This window comes from Physeter macrocephalus, chromosome 18, assembly GCF_002837175.3.
Source record: "Physeter macrocephalus isolate SW-GA chromosome 18, ASM283717v5, whole genome shotgun sequence".
NCBI lineage: Eukaryota > Metazoa > Chordata > Mammalia > Artiodactyla > Physeteridae > Physeter > Physeter macrocephalus.
In genome coordinates, this window is record NC_041231.1 from 88,362,087 (window position 1) to 88,383,055 (window position 20,969).

At 42.8% G+C, this 20,969-nt stretch overlaps 2 protein-coding genes across 4 annotated transcripts in view; one reads left to right on the top strand and one right to left on the bottom strand.

The window, feature by feature from the left end:
• The window catches only part of CARMIL1 (capping protein regulator and myosin 1 linker 1), a 333,351-nt gene that overhangs the window by 310,808 nt on the left and 1,574 nt on the right, over positions 1–20,969 (bottom strand). Inside the window, exon 2 of the mRNA XM_028479533.2 lies at positions 17,764–17,861. Coding sequence (XP_028335334.1) covers positions 17,764–17,861 — 98 coding nt within the window. The remainder of the gene's footprint in view (positions 1–17,763; positions 17,862–20,969) is intronic.
• Positions 1–20,969, top strand: part of LOC102977564 (cytidine monophosphate-N-acetylneuraminic acid hydroxylase) — a 295,804-nt gene that overhangs the window by 86,969 nt on the left and 187,866 nt on the right. The gene's annotated exons all lie outside the window — the stretch shown is intronic.

Consider the following 20,969-nt stretch of genomic DNA (forward strand, 5'->3'; position numbering starts at 1 on the left):
TGCATCAGCAGGCGGACTCTCAACCACTGCGCCACCAGGGAAGCCCGCCCTGGTAGTTTTTATTATCCATTGCTCCCAGTTGGGGACTACAGACAATAAATCCACACCCTCTTCTCTGTGACGGCCCCTCCCATATGTGAGGGCTGCTCAGCACTTCGAGAAGGCAACTTGTAATATAAACTGCACATAATCTGTGAGATAGTATAGGTAAGGAAACTTTCCCCGCCCCATTTCTCAAAACTTGTTTTAAAGCAGAGTATTCTGAAATTACCCTAAACATTTATAATAAGCAGACTGACATCCAACCCAACTTCTCTTCCTCAGATCAGACCCAACAGAAGAGATTCCTGAAAAACAGGTTTCTTCTTTGACTTTAACTCAATCAATTCCCAAGGCACTGCCTTCTTCCTTCCAGAGTTCCTTTACTCACAGATGGCATGCAATAATTATTTGATAAATGAAACATTTCAATAATCTTCCTAAAAGTAGGATGGACGAATGCGTCTTCTTGACACATTTTTTTTTCCAATTGGCTAATTTGTAAAGCATCACAAGCAGATAACGACAACAGTCCAAAGAGGTATGCGAATTCTAATATATAGGTCCTTTGTGTAAAAGATAAAACACTGAAATAAATAAGTTGTCAGCCTTTCTCTGAGTTCCTTGGAACCCTGGTGCCCTATGAGATGTTAACCAGTGCTTTATGACATGTACAATGTATATTAAGTAAGAATGCTAAAGGATCTGAGAATAGAGAAAGGAGAAACCTGTTTAGGTTTGGGAAACACAGGGTCGAAGTCCTTGGGCAGGAGCACTTTGCTGCCAGCACATCTTATTCATATCTTAGGAGCAGGATCTGTCCTCCAATTTAGGATACACAGGCTTGGAGCTACACAAGGTTTATATGTTAAAATGGGTTGCTAGTGGAACCAATAGGAAATGAGATGCTTTCTTGGCTTTTCCAACAACTGTAGGTGAACTTTCAGATGTCAGTTCTACTTGTTTAAAAATAATAAAATCACACATTATAATTTTATCACACAGAAGCAATGAAGTGTTATCTCTGAAAGCCTAAGAAAAATCCTTTCATTGAATCGGCATAAGTCCCATGATGGAAAGAAAGACTATCTTTCCAGGCAAAGGAGGAGCCAGTAATCAGCAAAAAGTTGAAAGTGCATCCAATTTCTCTCCCATGTAATTGATGAAACCAAGCCTTCACAAATAGGAAATAAATCACTCTCTCTGACATGATATGCAGGAAGGGAAACAAGAGAAGTGACTCATTTGCACAAAGGTTCACATTCCTGAGACAGTGGCACAAACACTGCACAGTACCACAACAGGGAGATGTGACCACCTTTCTTTTGAAGCATTCCATAATCTCCTGGGTTAGGAACTGGGCGTAATGGGAAGCGGAGCTCAAGTGAACTAGTCAGGGAGCACTTCATGGCATTGTTGACTGCACTAATCATCCTGACCAAAGTAGAGTCCAGTCCAAGGGTCTGCAGCTGGACATTCTCCCCGACTTACTGCTTCACTGTTAGTGGTCCCTGCATCCCACACAGGGCTAAATTAAAGATGCACTATGTCAGATAAGGCTGCTGAGTAAAGAGACTTACCAGGTCCCTGAGAAAACCAGTTTGGGCTTGAAATTTGTACTCCAGGCCTGGGTTCTTTACTAGGCAACTATTCTGTGTCTACCATGAAAAGATCACTACTAGGGGTAGGGGGCTTGGTACACAAGTACAATAAGGAAATAGCCCTAGGCTCTGGAGTAGCTGACGGTCTCCTCAAGGATACTAATTTGAGAATAAGAGAATTCTGATTATGTTCTTGGTCGGGCCCCAAATCTTTTAAGCAGGACTTGAAAATAAGCACTGGCCCACATTCCCAGACTCTATTACCCTAATGGAATTCAGCCAACTTTCCAAGCAACAATGTAAAATATTCCGTACCTCCACTCACCCCTCTCCAGAGGGATTTGTGTGAAGGAATCCAATAGATTTGCTACATGAAGGTACTCATATTCTTTCCCAGGTTTTAATGGAAAAGAGAGGGAGGGAAGGATGACTGCAGCGATGAGGGAAGTACTAATGAACTATATAGGGCTGATGTCAATAGTTCAAACCGAAAAGAAATTTCTGTAGGCCCACTGAATTTTTAGAAAAGGATTCACAAGGTTAATTTCAACATTCTACTGCCAGTGTTTCCACTGGTTTTTTGTTTGTTTGTTTGTTTTAAGGGTCTAACTCTTAGCACATCCCTCAAAAGAGATGGTACTGAGATGCCTTCACAGGAAATACTAAGAGAAAATGTTATTGGAGTCAAAGCAATAGATCCTTGGAATGACTACGGTGAGTTGGCCTCTTTGGTCTGCTCTAAGGAAGTGAAGCCCAGCTTGAGGTTTCCTGAAATGTGCTCTACGCAGGTTTCTTTGGGGCAAGTCAATAAAACATGCTGAAACGAACAGCCGCCACTACCCATTCTTTCCCGTAATGTTAACTTCAGTTGCCTCTGAGAGTGTTTTTAAATAAAGAGGCGGGGCTACCCAGGTGCTTCTGAGGCAAAGACAGCCTGAGAGTCTCTGCGTTAAGGAAGCAGCGTGCCACGAAGCCAGTCTGCAGAGACCACCTGGTCTTCCAATCTAAGTATGGATTTGTTGGGCCCATTCAGGTGGCAAAGAATAGACATACACTGAAGCCAACTCGGTGAATGATGGTCTACCACGAGGATACCTAGAGAAGTAAGCAAGACTGGAATCCCTATTCAGCAGCTGCCCAGTTGGGTCTCCTAGAAAACTGAAAAATACTCTTCCAAGATACGGTCAATAGTTTGATTCACTCAACTTTTGGAATCATCCTTCAGAAGCAGCCGTCCAGGGCTCTGTCACCCTCTTCCCACTGTTCTTACCACAACTGGCTTATTAACAGCCTCTTCACGCTCCATGGCTTCTGCTTGTATCGGGGCTTCTGCTTGTACTGGGGCTTTTACTGCCTCGTGCCTTCTACTTCCTTCCGCGTCTCTCTCCATGTCTCAGACTCCCAAGAGGACGAATCTCTGTCCCATACAGATCGGCCCTGTGGGGCAGAGCTGGGAGGTATAGGCTGTTTGTTGGCCTACAGAGGCTTATCTTGGCGGTCACAACCACCCCTAGTTCAGAGATGCTGAGGAAAGGAAACCCCCAAAAGGAAGCTGTGGATGTGACAGACCCTCAGAGGGGACCAATATGACCAGCAGACACCTAGCATGACCTGCCTAGTAAAAGACATTCCCCTAAGCAGATTTCAAAGTTCTGTATATGGTGGGTTATGATTATTTCTCAACAAGGCTTATTCTACAGGTATCTAGTTGGAGCTTACTTAAGACTCTAACCCAGTGTTACTCAAATTTCAGTGTGCATCAGAATTACCTGAAGGGCTTGTTAAAACGGATAGCCAGGCCCTACTCCCAGAGTCTCTGATTCAGTAGCTCTGGATGTGATGCCTATGAATTTGCATTTCTAACAGGTTCCCAGGTGATGCTAAAGTTGCTGTTCTCAGGACCGCACATTGAGAACCACTGGCCAAATCAATGGTTTTAAGATTAGGTATCTTAAAACAAGACAAACTTCTGTTTGGTGCCATCTGTTATTTTTTGTTATATACAAATATAGGGATCTAAGTACTTCCAAAATAAGTATTTTAAAGTGCCTATGGATTTTTAATTAAATTAACCAAAGCTATATTACAGAACATACATTTTCAGCCTTCGATATAACTTTATAAGCTAAGTATGACGAGGTATGCATTTGTTCTCTGACATTTGGGGACCCGCTGATCTAAACCAGTGGTTCTCAACTGGGGGCAATTCTGCCACCCAGAGAACATCTGACAATGTCTGGAAACATCTGTATTTGTCAGAACCGGGAGAAGGGAGGGCTGCTGCTGGCGTCCAGTGAGTAGAGGCAGGGATGCTAGTAAAACACCCAGTAACGCACAGGCAGCCCCTGACACCAAATAATTATGGGGTGCAAAATCAATAGCAGTGCTGCGGCTAAGAAACGCTGGTCTAACACTTATTTAGAAAGTGAAAATCCAGCATGGCCAGGAGTCCTCAATGGTGGAAAAGCAAAGCTACACGAGCCCATGAACCCAAATAAAGCCCCTAGGATCAAACAAGAGCCATCATAACCGAAACCCAAGAGGAAGCAATCTGAGTGAGGTACCACGAACAGGTGGCAGGGCCCGTGGGAGCCCCACGAGGATGAACAGGAGCCAACTACTGATTTTTGGCTTTTTTGAGATCTGACTTGAAAGTGAAAGAGGAACTCAAGTATATTTCTGAATACAGCGGGATCTGCAGGGAAAAGGAGGCATAAATGTACCCACAGAAAATGCACAGTCCTGTCTTCAGAGACATATATCTCAACAATGCACATACCAAAACCCTTTCTTAAAGAAAGATTTTTTTCAAAATCCACGGACCCTCTTTAAGACCAGCAGAGTGAAAAAAAATCTTAAACCCATTTGTGGAGACAGCCGATACTGGCTTCAAGAGCAGAGAAAACATCAAAATAGGTATCTTGCACAGAGCCAGGAAAAGATGCAAAGTAGAAGTACTTCTCTGGGGACTTACCTGGTGGCGCAGTGGTTAAGAATCCGCCTGCCAATGCAGGGGACACGGGTTCGAGCCCTGGTCCGGGAAGATCCCACATGCCGCGGAGCAACTAAGCCTGTGAGGGCCACAACTACTGAGCCTACGCTCTAGAGTGCAAGCCACAACTACTGAGCCTGTGTGCCGCAACTACTGAAGCCCGTGCGCCTAGAGCCCGTGCTCCACAACAAGAGAAACCACCGCAATGAGAAGCCCGCATACCGCAACGAAGAGTAGCCCCCCGCTCCCCGCAACTAAGGAAAGCCCACACCCAGCAAAGAGGACCCAACGCAGCCAAAAACCAATAAATAAATTTATTTTTTAAAAAAAAGAAAAGAAGTACTTCTTTGGGGATAGAAAACATATATCCAAGTTATCTATGACTATGGACACATAACCAGATTCTCATATCAGAGCATTTAGCAGAGTTCACTGCAACACCCCTCACAACAGTAACCATAGCTAAGACCTGAGGACTTACTCTACTATGCCAGACACTATTTAAAATATTTTATATGGAATGTCTCATTTAATTTTCAAAACAAGTCTAAAGGTAGGTTCTATTATTATACCCATTCTATGGACGAAAAAAGTGAGGCACCGAGAGGTTAAATAACTTGCCCATAGTTAGTAGTTTTAGGATTCTAACCCAGGCAGACTGATCCCATAACACAGAGGAAGCCTCTAAGAGAGTGGGAAGTACAAAATGTCTGCAAAGATTTTTTTTTTTTTTAAAGCCATCCCTGAATTTCAGGCTAACTATACCACAAGCATCACTCTCCAGAATATGAAAGTATGGAGCCCTACTCCGATGGGTAGAGAAACTGTCTATTCCCACAGAACACAGAGCCTGCCAAAAAGGACCCGAGTGTGAAGGCTTCCTGCACACACAGCATTGCTGACAACACTTGTTCAGTTCCACGGACAACCCGCGCATATCTGATGTAAAGACAGATGCTTCATTAAGTCTCTGCAGCGAGCACTTACAAACGGGAGGATGCTGAAGAAACTCTAAGTGACAAAGTGCTAACAGCCTCTCCTTTGCTCCAGTTGCTTTGTTAAGAAGCAACACTGGACAGGAAGGATTGGACCGACTTCTTGCATCCAGGCCTTGTGGAGAAAGAGAAATATTGACAGAGACAACCTACCGTGTTCCTCGCAGAGACCACTTAGAGGAGTGTAAACTGATGGAGGGTTAAGGGCTATTGGAGCTTCAGAAGTTTTTTTTCTAGAGAGAACTGCTGAAACGGAAACAGAACTTCACAGTTAATTCACCAATGATGAATTCTGAGGGGGTAAAAGTTCTGATAAGGAGAAGGACTCCGAGGAGACTGAAATCGAGACAGCCACACAAGCCAAGTGCCGAATGAACTAAGCCTCTCTCTGCAGGCTGGTTTTGATTTCCATCAGCACAGGCAGTGCCTGTGATTCAGTGAACTAAGTTGTACAAAAAGTTTCCCCAGACTGCAACATTTTTGCTACCCCAAGGATGCAGGCAAAAAATAGAAACTGGCTCATGGAGACTTAAAGGAAAAAGGGCTGAAATGTTCCAAGCGCCAAACTGATCTGTCCAAGAACCACAAGTACTTCTCTCCAGGTCTCGGTTTCATTCTCATGTCTAGGAGGGATGATCCAACCTTCTTTTGGTTGCTAGTGACAACCGATTTCAGACAGATGAATTCAGGAAACCGAAAATGCCCACTGGTAACACCTAACCAACCAGCCTGGACTTCACTAGCCATATTCTAGCTCAGATTCAACAAGAGAGTGTTGCTGGGCTCCTTAGGCCTGGTAGTCAGGAATCAAACTGCAGAGAAACTGTCTTAAAAGAGACTTTGCAAGACTTCGGAAAGCTCAGTAACTTCCCCACTTCTGGTTCTATTTTTTCCCTTGTCTGTTCCACACTGGGACTGAGAATGTAACTCTGAAAATGAAAGGGGTCCTATGTGCTTGTTTTCTGATAAGCGTAAGAGGTTCCCTGAGGAACCTCATCCCACCTGCCAGTCTCGGAAAGAAAGATAACCACAGGCAACGTGGTACCCAAGGGCAGCGCTGAAAGGAGAGAAATGCAGGCTGAACACTCGAGGGACTCACCAGGGAAGATGGGGCTCCAGGAGGAGCTGCTCGTGGGAGGAGAGCCCAAGGGTCCTCGTGACCTGGACACACCCCCTCAGGGGTGGGGAGACAGGGAAAGGGTGAGGTAGTGGGAAGAGAAGCAAGAACTACTCTGCAGGTGCAGGTGGGGTGGGGAAGGACCATGCCACTTAAGAGATGGCTGTTAGCTACACAGGTGAAGTCAATTGCCTTCAGAACTGCCTGAGAAAAAAAGCAATGTCTCCTTTCCTTATGATACTAAAATATCTTCTAAGACACCAGATGAGCTGTACATGCATATTGGCTTAGGGTTCTTCTTGGCTACATTTCATCCAATGAAAGCGCCATGGGCCTTATCAGTTGCACATCTGCTCGACTACCATTTATCAGAGCCTCAAGGACCCAAGGTAAGAAAGTCTTGAGACCAGAGCAAAGACCAAAGATCTAAATTGTATAATGCAGTCTCACATCGAGCTGGGGTTCAGCCAAGAAAAAGCTGTGGCTGATTCAGCAGAAGCCAGGGCTAAGCAAGACCTGGGACTCCAGAACCCACCAGCAAACACCAGAGCCACAGGACTCCTTGCCTGCAAACGTACTCCAGTAGAAGACAATGACGCATCCACCCAGGCAGACTTAAAAGGGCCCTAAACTGCAAGGAAAATGTTTGCCTCAGGAGCTAGGGTCCAAGGAGTCCTTGCCTAAGAAATATAAGGACCTGAAAAAAGAGAACCAGCCATTCTGCTAAGCAGACCTTTCTAAAGACAATAAAATTAATGAGGTGGGGGAATTATTCTCTATTGAGACTTCCTGAATAACAATCAGGTGAAAAATACATCCTTTAAAAAGTCTGTCAGGCAGCAGTTCCACTGCCAGGAATTTATCCAAGAAAAATAAAAGTGAAGATGTGTCACTTATAAGGCAAAATACTGGAAGCAACCTAACTCTCTCATTATAAGTGTTAGATAAATTATGGTATACTTCTCAAGTGGGCTAATAGAGTGCCAGGCAGAAATTCAAAACAATATATATACATATACACACATATTATATATATATAATATACATATAATTGTCATGGAAAGCTTTGACCTCAAAAAGTAAAATTTTAAAGTAGGTTACAAAATAGGACTCAGGATTCCATTTTAAAAACAGATCATAGAGTTTATGTATGTTAGCATAGAAAAAATTTTTCCAATGATTACATCCAAATTGATAGGACTAGGTGATGCTTCAGTTTTACTATCTTATATTTTATAACTTTTTAGTAATGCAAATAGCATAGATAGTTTCAAAATTTTAAAAACAACAAGAAGAAAACTTTTACTTGGCCAAAGCAATGTGCAGCTGGTACTCTTCACCTGGCCAACTGCACCCACACCAATGTTTCCTACCGAGTCTGGAGACATTCTGTGAAGCCACACACTGCCTTCCCCCCCCCTTCAAGAGGCACAATCCACAAAAGCCCATTAAAGACTCTGAGAAAGTCTGTTTAACTCAGTTTTAACAGTGTTTGCCAAACATCTGCAATCCCAAAACACCTACAGCTTAAAAGGCTCACTGGTAAAGTAGGACGAGTCCAAAGCAAGGCGATCAGAACAGTGAAAAGTCTGAAAGCAATGTCCTCCAAGGATTAAGATGTGTAGAAAGAAGGTGAGCATATTTCGCCTGAGGACTAAAAGACCAAGGAAAAACATAACTGTCTTCAAATACCTGACCCGCACTCACGTAGAAGGGAGCAAAATTGTCCTATGCTGTTCCAGTAGACTACATTACAGTGAATTCAGAGAAGTTACTGAGAAGCAGGTTCCAGCCTGAACTAAGAAAGGGCTTTCTGGGATTCTTGCTTTTCCCATCACCAGAAACACTGAAGCAGAAAGTGGCTACTCAGCTATCAGGGATGCTACAGAAGCAACTTCTCATAGGCTAGGGTGCATGGTTCGATGGCTACAAGAGTCCTCCAGCCTCAAGATCTTCCGGGCAGCAATCACGAGGGGCCAGGTCTGAAGAAACTTCCCCAGAGTCAGCTTAAACCAATCTGTCCACACCAGATCCTGTCTGGAGGACACGCCTACTCATCCCAGTTGATGTCCATAAATGTCTCCTGAGACCCCAAAGCCCAGGGATCAGTAGGAATGGACACACCTGCCTCCTTAGTGGGAACTCAGCACATTCATCTCAAACCCTTGCCACAGGCTGGAGATGCTCTAAGCACAGTTCAGGGCATTTGTACAGCCCTGCTTCTACTTCTAAGAGGACTTGCTGTGCACCCAGCATGTCTAAAGAGACAGAGATACCTGCTGGCCAAGGTTCATCGAGAGACAATGTTTTCAAAAAAGAAAAATTCTCTCCCAAACAACCAAGATGAAGGAAAGGCCCCAATGGGTGAAAGTGAACAGACTTTTATGTAAACACACACACACACACACACACACACACCCCACCCCAAGCATCCTTCTTTCCTCCCTTTATTTTACCCCTCTTTTCTCAAAGAGTTGGGGAAAGTGAGAGAGAGAGAGAGAGAGAGAGAGAGAGAGAGAGAGAGAGAGAGAGAGTGTAATAGGGCACAGGAAGATTTAGACAACAATAGGCCCCATATATACCAATCCAAATCCTTGTATTCTGTTCAAAGACAACAAGCTTTTTAGAAAGGGGCAGAGTTCTATCCTTCATCAGATTTTAGTTGCACTTTCAATCGACTTTAACAATAGATATTAACAGCATTTCTAATGAAATGAAACATAAATGTGTTACAGTAACCTTTCACTAAAGCCTTTGTTTTGTTTTCTCTGTACCTATTTTACGACTATGAAAAATGAGTTCTTCCAATTCATGGCGTATTCTAGTTAGATCTCCCAGCTCCTCCTTGTCCACAATGCCCCCTTCACAAGACTCCAATACTCCCTCTCCTCCCCCAGGGTGTACCTAAATGCCCCTTCCCAGGGTGCCTAAATCCCAGAGGCTGGAAAAGAGTATCTTTTTAAGAACAATGAAAAGTTACACCAAGGCTGGTGTATGTTCAACAGTTTCTTGCCCAAGGTCATTTGACTCACCTAACCCAACTACAAAAGAAACTGGGGCAGATGCAGATGAGAAAGTAGAATGTAAATGCAGCTCAGGTAACAAGTTCAAGTTGGCCAGAACTGTCTCCTGGAAACATGTGCCCAGAGCCATAGCCTGCCTCCAACCCCTACCCAGAGATCAGCGGGAGCTGACTCCAGTTCTGAGTTGGGGAAAATTCTGAAGTACTCAAACATGGATTATTTTATTTTGAGTTTCCCAGAACTTTTGCCAGGACCCTTGGCAACAATGTGTGCTCTCTGATACCTACTCCTGAAGATTGTTTCAATGCTGTTGCTGTTTTCTAAAGCTCAATTTTCTAGTCATGTAACTTCACCCAGGTGCTTTGAAAATTACCTATGCACTGAATTGTAAGTGATCCTTAAAAGTTGAGGCTCCTAAAGTTCCACAAAGAGAACTGTTCAAATTACCCAACAACTGGTACAAGAGCCTCCTGCAGAGGGAAGTAAACCCGGAGGCCTAGAACATCAATTTTCCAATAGCATTCTTCAGAAGCCACTGCAATCTACAAACATCTGATGTGAATTTCATTCTTACTTCTATTTTAACTGCTAGGATAAAACACAAACACATGATTTGATGTTACACCAAATTTAACTTACTGGAGATCAACAATGAGGTAAGCTTTGCTGTCAGGATACCCCACTTTTGTGCAGAACTCAGGATAAAGTGTCTCCTGACATCTCTTATTTCCTTGGAAAGCATCCTGAGATTGCAAAAGTAGCTATTTTTAAAACTGTGACATTTGTACTACTTAAAGGGTAAATAGGGAGTCTCTATACTAAGGAGCCAAAACAAAATCCAATCTCCCCTCTATTTCTAAGTTATGTTCATCAAAACAGCCTCACACAAATTACTGATTGGGTTTATACTAGTATTTTGGATTTTAACCATAAACTTGCAAAATACACTTACACTCCTAAAATAGCAGTATTTTATTGGTCCCATGGAAAATTATGTGTTTTAAAAGGGTACAACTGATTTTAAAAAAAAAAAAAGTCTGGAAACCATCGGCTAAGGTTGATGTCACCTGAAAGTAGCTGCAAAGCGTAATTTTCCAGAGTGAATATTTGTCTGAGAAGTGACTACGCCGTGGGTCGTGCTCCTGAATCAAGTTAGGTATTAGAGACAGGGTAATTAGGAAAATATTAAACAGACTAGCCACAAAAAATGAGCATGGCCTCGTGTAAAAGAACAACGCTTTCCATATCAGAGACTGAGGTTTAAACTAATTCCTGATTATGTGGGCCAGATGCTTACAAAACTTTTAGGTGAAAGATATTCCCTTTTTAATGCATTTTTAAAAAATAAACAGGTAGGGACTTCCCTGGTGGCGCAGTGGTTGAGAGTCCGCCTGCCGATGCAGGGGACACGGGTTCGCGCCCCGGTCCGGGAAGATCCCACGTGCCGCGGAGCGGCTGGGCCCGTGAGCCATGGCCGCTGAGCCTGCGCGTCCGGAGCCCTTGCTCCACAATGGGAGAGGCCACAACAGGGAGAGGCCCGCGTACCGCAAATAAATAAATAAATTAAATAAATAAATAAATAAATAAAAAGGTAGGAGTAAAGTTTATATTTTAATGAAAGACAGCACTGCCACCACAATATTTTAAGGATACACGTTACCCCAAATAACATCCTTTTACTTTTCCTCATCTTAAAGTTAACTTACTTATTCCAATCAAGCCGAATCCAGATGCTCGAAAGTTATAAATAAATAGCCAAACAAGAGAAAATACATTAAAGAGATTCAGGTTAACTTTTCAAAAGAAACTAAATGAACGATGGATGAAGTGTTTTCAAGGGAACAGGTGAACAAACTGACATGGTTACATTTACATGCCATTCCTCGACATGCTCAGTCTAATAAGAAAGGGAGTCCCGCGTCTGCCCCATTTTAAGAGGGATGTGGAAGAACAAGGGGTTGGCAAAGATGATTGAACCCAAATTCCAAAGTGAAACAGGAAAAACAAAGCTGAGACCAGGAACGGATCTTCCACACACTTCAGAGGCGCTATTCTGGAGAGAGAGACACATTCCTCTCCTGCAGACTAGCAACAGCAGAAGCGTGGGTGGGGGGGACCTTGCTTTCCCCTGACAACATTTTTCTTTCAACCATTAGTCCTCAAAAAAAACAAAGGCCAGGCAATACCAAATTGCCTGGATCACACATGCATTGCTGGTAGGACTACACAATGATTCAGCCATTCTGGAAAATGGAAAATGACAGCTTCTAAAAAAAAAAAAGGCAATTCCTATACAAACCCACAATTATACTCTTTGGCATTTCAAAGGGAGAAATGGAGACTTATTTTCACACCAAAATCTATAAACAAATATTTATATCGGTTTTATTCCTAAGAGCCCCAAACTGGAAACAACTTACAAGTCTGTCAGTGGGTGAGCAGTGGGTGAACAAAGTGTGGTACATCCATACCATGGAATACTCCTCAGAAACAACAACTAGGGACTTCCCTGGTGGCTCAGTGGTTGGGAATCCGCCTGCCAACGCAGAGGACATGGGTTCGGGCCCTGGTCCGGGAGGATCCCACGTGCTGCAGAGCGGCTGAGCCCATGTGCCACAGCTGCTGAGCCTGCGCTCTAGAGCCCGCGAGCCACGGCTGCCGAGCCCACGTGCCACAACTGCTGAAGCCCGGGCGCCTGGAGCCCGTGCTCCGCGGCCGGAGAAGCCACCGCAGCGAGGGGCCTGCGCACGGCAGCGAGGAGTAGCCCCCGCTAGCTGCAACTAGAGAAGGCCCGTGTAGCAGCGAAGACCCAATGCAGCCAAAAATAAATAAAATAAAATAATTTTTTTAAAAAAAGAAACAACGAAAAAGGAACAATGGATACACACAACTTGGATCAATGTCCAGGGAATTATTAGAAGCGAAAAGAGCCAATCCCAAAAAGGCACATATACTGTGTGATTAAACTATCCAACATTTTTGAAGTGACAAAATTACGGAAGGAAGTGGAGAACACATCAGGGGCTACCAGCAGTCAGAGAAGTGGCGGGTGTGTGGGTGTGGCCCTGAAAGGCACATTGCCTGAAAGGCAATGTGAGGGATCTCTATGGTGATAGAAATGTTCTGCGTTTTCCAGTATCAGTGTCAACATCTTGACTGTGGTCATGCCCCACAATTTTGCAAGATAGAGGAGACTGGATAAAGGGTACAGAGGATCTCTCTGCATTAGTTCTTTTTTTTTTTTTTTTTTGTGGTATGCGGGCCTCCCTCTGTTGTGGCCTCTCCTGTTGCGGAGCACAGGCTCCGGACGCGCAGGCTCAGCGGCCATGGCTCACGGGCCCAGCCGCTCCGCGGCACGTGGGATCCTCCCAGACCGGGGCGCGAATCCAGTTCCCCTGCATCGGCAGGCGGACGCGCAACCACTGCGCCACCAGGGAAGCCCTTTATTAGTTCTTATAACTGCAGGTAAACCTACAATTACCTAAAAATGCAAAGTTTAAAGGGAAAATATGTGTAAATTAGATTACACCTTAAAAAGTCCAGGTACTACAAAACTTGGGTGGAGATTCAAGTAGCAAATGGGAGGAAGGACTAACAGTCTAGAGAACACAGAATCTCCTCCTGATGACATCCCCTAAAGACAACAGAGAAAGGCAGTACAGCAAAAGATGACATGGTGCCAGTGTGTGGCTTGCGGCAGACCTGCCCACCACTTAGATAAAAAGTACAGGCCAGGGACTTCCCTGGTGGTCCAGTGGTTAAGACTCCGTGCTTCCACTGCAGGGGGCACGGGTTCGATCCCTGGTTGGGGAACTAAGATCCCACATGCCGAGCAGCACGGACAAAAAAAAAATCCCAAAAATGTACAGGCCAAAGAACTGTCCGCCAGGAGGACACTCCAAGTGACAGAGAGCCTGTTCTAGTCTGTTCCATGTTCCCTTTAACTGTTCCCAAAGGCACCAGCTTGGACCTGTTCCATCCCAGTTTCCCAAACTATGGTCAGTAGGGTCTCTGGCCATATAAGTTTGAGAAAGACAGTATTCTTCCACTCATTCTGAGAAACCTACTATGCACAAAGGTGTACTAAAGGCTCTGAATCAAAGCCATGCAGTAAAGACGCTGGTTTATCTTGGTTTACCACTTGACTGTCAAACTTGTCTGACCATAGAACACTCTTCCCCCAAACATCGATTTCTGAATTCACTAGACCAGCGCATACCTTAGGAATTTGGGATCTCATCAGTTGCACTCCATCCAGCTTAATAGGTACCATAAACTATAAATAATTATTGGCCTTATAGTGAACTAAGCTCAATCCCTCAATAAAGGCAGTGAATACTTGGGCATGGAAAGAATAGGCATTTTCTGTGCCACTGAAAAAACAGAATGCACAACCCTTTGGTTCCTTCTGCTTTATCATTTGTTGGGTGTTCATCATGTGCTAGGCATTGTGCTAAGCAGTGTTAAGATATATCCCAGTTAATCTACAAAGAAACCATATACAAATAGAAGGTCCGTTTCATTAGAGAAAGGAATTGAGGCTGAACAACGTTATAAAGTGGCTAGGCTGCAGTGTGAACTAGGCGTGACTCAAGGTCCAAGGCCTTAACCGCTGAGCCCTACTGCCTCCCTACAAGAGGGGAGGATAAAGTTCATGTGATGGTCATTAGAAACAGGTGGTGGGAAGAGACCTGTTTAACCAGTCCCAACTTTCACCTGATCCCAATTGCAAGAAAAAGAATCAGCTTTGCCCAGCCATTCTCCACCCCGTACCCCTTGCTCCAGCTGTACTTGGTATTTGCCTCTAACATGCTAAGCTCTCTCTGGCTTCCAGGCATATTCTGTTTCCTTTGTCTATAACATGTCTCTGCTCTCTTCCCTTAGTAATGACTCTTATTCATCCATTGGGTGTCAGTTTACCTTTGCCTTCCTTCTGGAAGTCTTCCCTGACCCTCAGGCCTGAGTCAGGGGTTCCTCCCATGTGCCCCCAATCATCTTGCTCATAGCACATCTCAAAGCACTGCCTGTAGAGATGTTTACCTCCCAACTCGACTGTGAGCTCTGAATCCCATGAAGTCAGAATCTATGTCCATCTTGTACATCTGGCACATGGGAGAGGCTCAACAAGTGTGGAACCAAGCAATGTATAATGTTATCAATCAATCAGCCAAATCCACACAAGGGAGCACTAATCCTTCTAAAGTCCAAATCTTCCTGAAAGTTTGCAACCCCTGAACAACAAGCCAAAGGATATTTTCTTTCTATTTTGAGCATAATGGGGAAGCGGATAGGCTCGGAGTGAGACAGATCGAGGTTCATTCAACTCCCGGCTCTGTCATTCATTAGCTGGATGACCTGAAACAAGCTCCTTTAGCCTCTCCAAATCTGTTTCCGTAAATACAGATGTAAACAGTGCCCACCTCAGAGGGCTGCTGCTGGAGCGAATACGGCAATGCATAATCAAGTGTCCAACAGAGCCTGCTGAATAAACATTAGCTCTTATGACCATGAAAAGGAAGATGAAGATAGACCCTCTACAAAAGATAAGCTAGAAATAGCATAAAGTCTCAAACTGTGAAAAGAAGGAACCAAGTCCTACATAACACACTCCCAGCTTTATAAGGAAGGACACTAAGAGCGCGCGGGGTGGGGGTGGGGGCGGGGGGGTGGCACTTGGGGAAAAGGAACAAGAAATAAAAATCAGAACAGAAATACTTTCTGAAGACCTAATGTACAGCACGTTGGCTGTAGTTAATAATAATATACTTTATATTTGAAATGTGCTAAGAGACTAGATCCCAAATGTTCTCCCCCCACACACACAAATGGTCACTAAGTGAGGTGGTGGGTATGTTAATTAGCTTGATTGTGGTAATCACTTCACAATGTATACGTATATCAAAATACCACATTGTACACCTTAAAAATTAATAAAAGTTAAACATATAAAAAATAATAAAATAATAAAATTTAATTTTAAAAAAAAGAACAGAAATACTGACTTAAGCCAATTCAGGTATACCCTATTTTACTGAACTGACAGACAAAAGAAAGTCAGAAATGCAAATTATAAGGAAATTCCCAATGTTTTAATTTAAGTAACTGAATTTCTCTAAATTCAGCAACTCCAAAATCAACGACTTAAAGAAGCTTAATTCATAGACCATCCTGCTCAAACCTGAAGCTTGTCAAACCTTGAATATTTCTATTAACAATTCCTGCCCCTGCAAGTAAGGAACAGGCAAGACAAGTTTATACCCCAAGCCACTAGAAACTGCTCAGATTCCAGACTTGGGGAGATAAATGCTTAAATTCAAATACTTTTGTAATTTGGTTACAACCTTAATCAACTCCAGCTGACATTAAGGGCCCCCCCCACCACAACAACTTAACAGTAAGTACCAATCATAACTATTCTTTAATGGTGCCAACTTTATTACACTGGACATGTAAATTTGTCTTTGCAGTTTTAACTGCAAATTTTACTCATGGCATGGGTTTATGAATACCACTCTGATGAATAGTGTCCGTACCAAATAACACCACATACCACGTTAGACTGTTGCAGGAAACCTACTTGATATTTAAATTGTATAAAGGTGAATCCATCTTGTGAAGATTTACTGTAAACGTATAAAACAACAAATGGCAGAAACACAATTTCTTCTCTCTGCACTACCACTGCCAAAATATACCTCCACCCTATGGCTGAACAACCATAAGTAAAACATACTTTAAGGAAATTTTCTCTTTATTAAAACTAAATAAAGCAGAATGATGACACCAATCATTTCTGCTACTGATAACCTTAATGATGCAGTCTGTGTGAACACATTTCATTGCAGGGCAAAAGTCACTCGATCAAGTTTTTCCACATCAATTTCTCTGCCATCCTGATTTGTACACAGAGAAATAGAAGTCATCCATCAATAGCACAATCCTTCCATCCACAGGGGAAGGCAGTCAGCTATTTTAAAAGATTCTCAAGACAGATGGTATCAGAAAGATACTTCCAATTCTGTGGCAACTTCAACTGAAGAAACAGAATATTTAAAATATTCTCTTTTAATGACATATGCTTGGGATTTATTTTAAAATACTCCAGAAGTGTGGGGCGGGGGGAACGGTGATGAGATAAAACAATATTGTCGAAATGCTGAAAACTGTTGAAGCTGGATGAAAGGTATACAAAGTTCAATATACTGTTCTCTACTTTTGCATGTTTAAGATTTTCTAATGGTAAAAAGATAAACAAAAAGATGAAACCGAATATTGTCTCCAATAAAATCACAAACAAGGTGTATTTACCTAAGCTTAAATTAAGCTTTGCCACAGTTTCAACACAGAAACCACTAAAACACCACAAAAGGCTTTTCACCTCTCTAAAGGTACAACTCAGGCACTGACAACTCCGTAGCAATCCCGTGCTCAACAAGGGCCAATCCCTTAGGCCCCCAGCAACTCTTCTCAAAAGCTAGAGGGAGGAGCTGGCACTTCCCTCCCAAACACCAAAAACCAATTTAAAAAGACAAATGCTTTCTTCTTTCTTCACCCAGAGATGGCTGCGGATATAACATCTGAGAAAATTTAATAATTAAACTGACATAGGAGGAGTTTAAAAAATTCATCTCAAATCCTCACAAATAAAATCAGATAATCAGCCACAACAAAGATAATAAGCAAGCTCCCTTTAACATCCAACTTTGAATAAATTGAAAACGGTCTCTAGGAGATGACCTAGATGTGGGTGACTTTTTACAACATTGAGAAAGACAATTTTTAAAAAACTTCAGTCTCTAAAATTTAAATTAACCCTACTTTTAACTTTCAGTGGACAAATATTCCAACTAACCTAGGACAAAATGGGCATCAGAACTTTTGAACAAAATATAAAACACAGAACCAGTGCTGCATGAAAATGAGGCAATCAAAACAATAGAGGGAAAAACACTTTTACTTCCAAACTTTTTTTTTTAAGAAAAACATTAATACTTACCAGCACTTTGTTTTCAACTTTGTCTCCCTTCACTTCCAACTTTACTTTCTTTTTCAATGCAATCTTTATCTCTCTGCCAATAACATCCTTTATGCTTTCTGAAAGAAAGGAATAATTTTGTTATATTCTTTTATTAATAAGAGAAAAGCATTGGGGAGGACAGCATTTGAAGGAGCATTTTTGGTTGTTTCTATTTTTTATTGTTGTCTTTTTTTTTCTTTGTAGTTTTTTTTTTTGTTTGTTTGTTTGTTTGTTGTTGTTGCTTGTTTTAACAAGCCTGATAGTTATTGGTCACCACGTATTTGATGAACACCTACTTTGTGCCTTGGACCATGTGCTCAGATGCTGAGGCAAATATAAAAGCATATGATATAATACCAGTCCATGCAAGGCATGATATAATCTTGCTGGGCAAAGAGGATAAGCACACACACAGAAAAAAAAAAAGAAGCAAGGTCAGGCAGTAGCATAGAGCACTATATTGCAGGCACCATATTGCAGGCAGGCAGACCATAAGCACAACAGGAATTCATAAAATCCCTTGGCTGGTTACCTCTGGCCCCCAGAAGACTCTGTGTTCATGACAGTGCCATATACATATTATCATTTTCTAGGAGTGCCTTGACATGAAGGTTGGGAAATATGGCAAAGAACCAGAACCGGCCCAAACAATTTAGTCAGGGTGCTCCTGGCCATCTGTCCTTTCAAAATCTTCATACCACCACATCCCCGAAGAGTGGTCAAAGGCGGAATTGAGAGAGAAGGGGAGACTTGAAAACTTGGATGGTAGCGGGAAGGCCCTTCTAGGACTCCCGTGAGGACCCCAAACTGAACAGGTCCCAAATCAAAGTCACTATTTTCCCTGCTCCTCCTCTGGCCCTTAATGAAGCTAGAAATCTTGTTTTATCTCCAACTCCATTCTCTCAGGGAGCCAGTCACCTACTCTCCTAGGACCACCTCCTAACAGCTCCTGACCCGTGGGTTTGATCCTGCATTCAGGGCCTCAGAATCTCTCACCGAGACTAAGCCTACCACCTCCAACCTGTCAGCCCCTGTAGCACACCTCCCCGAGAACTAAAGCGACCCTTCCAAAGCCACAGATCTGATCATGTCCCTCTTGCTCTATGAGTCACAGTCATTTTTGGATGAACCCAAACCTTGCAGCAGGCCACTCAAGATCTTTCACACTTTTCCAGCTTAACTTCTCAGCACACACCCAATTATCTCTATCCTCTCCATCCTTTACACCCCTAGGATCCTGTATATATTATTCTCTTTCCTGGGCTGCACTTTCCTTATTCTCCTGCTGGTTAGATTCTACCTTCCTTCAAAACATAGCAAACTCCTTTATACCCCCACCACTCTGAATTGTGTATTATAATCATTTTGGTTTATTCATATATTCAACAAATATACCTAGAGTGCCAACTACTCTACTAGATGCCGGGCTAGAGATGACCCCTGCCTTCCACAAGTGCTTACTATCTAGTGGATGATTGTAAGCCACTAGATGGATTGATGTCACTAGATGAATCTGCACTTACTACCATGAGATCATGGACAAGAAGATACATGAAGGTTTCAGGGAGGAGGGGACCCTTGAGCTGAAGCTTGAAGGAGTAGGAAATAGACCACTGGTTTCCAAAGCACAGTGTACAATACAATCCATTGGGGTGCAGGAAGACAACAGAATTTCTACTTCTATTTGCAATGTGTTTCAGTTTGTTTTAGATTACACACACTAAATGAAATATGCATGCAGCTTAATAAATATATGCTTATTAAGGGGTGATCAAAATATTCTTATTGGAAACCCACCACAAAGAGTTTAGAGCCACTCAGATAAGAAGAGTGAAGGAAGGGAGGATAGGGCAGTGCCAGCAAAGAGAAGGGCATGGGGACAAGAAAAATTACAGTTTGTCCAGGGAACAGCAATGAGGTGGAATGTTGGCGGGGGTGGGGGATAGGTCGGGGAGCTCATTGCACGGGGAGTTCTCTAGGCAGCTCCTATCTTATCAGAACTCAAAACGGGTACAGGCTACTCGTCCCTCCCCTAAAAAGAACTGTGGGAAATGAGCATCTGAAAGTGATTTAAGAATATATACACAAAGAAAAAGATGGGAAAGTTATATACCCATAGGTCAAAAGTAGCTATCTTGGAGTGGTAACATGGGTGACATATATTCTCATTCTTCTCTGCATTTAAATTTTTTAAATAAAAAGCCTGTATTACTTTAATAATCAGAAAGATACACAACACATTTTTTAAATGCCTTGGGGGATTAGCTTCAGGGACTATATTGAGGTTTTCACATGGTTGCCATTTTGAACTGATGAGAGCAGAACTCCTGCAAGCCCTTGAAATTAGAGACTAAAGCAGATGCAGGAATTTCCCCTAGCCCAGGCCAATTAGACCATTTAAAGGCCCAGAAAAATCATATTGGGTCTATCACAAAAACATTTGTCCCTTGTTTGAAAGATATGTGAGATGGGCAGGACTCGATAAACACAAAAATTCCATTTCTAGATAAGGGTTAAATTCAACTTTTAAAATATACCAAAGGATTTATTTTGAGCACCGTCAATATAAAGCAGGTACCTTATTTCCATCCTATCCTTCATCGCCCTTTTTCCTGGATAATTACCTAAACTTTTCACCACCAGGCTCAAGGACAACTAATTAAAAACTCTGCCCCCTTCTTCAGTTATCCTTATCCCCTGGCCAGCCAGGCAAACCCTCCCCTAAATTCTCTTTCTCAGGACCTCTGGAGGCATCTTCAGAGGTTGTGTGTGTTGGTTTCCTTCCTGGAAGGGTGTTGGAAAGATCTCAGCCTCCCAGAACTGGATGGACCACTCACTCCCAGTGGACTCTACAGGGTTGGGGAGAGAAGAGGCATGATTGGGGGGCAAGCGGGCTAAGACTTTATACCCTAAATTTGGTAGTTAGGTTTTCTTTAATTCAACAAAAGCAGAAGCTTCCATCTTCCATACAAGCCTAGCAACAGCTTCTTTACATCTAGTTTCACCTGCTGAGTTAACAGTCACTAATGGAAGAGCACACACAAACTCCTCCGAAGTATTACTACTGAAAGGTGAAACGGGGGCAAATTCCTCAGATACAGATGAATGGCGGTTAGAACTCTTGTCAGGACCGATTAAACATCTTTTTTTTTTTTTTTTTTTTTTTTTTTTTTTTTTTTTTGCGG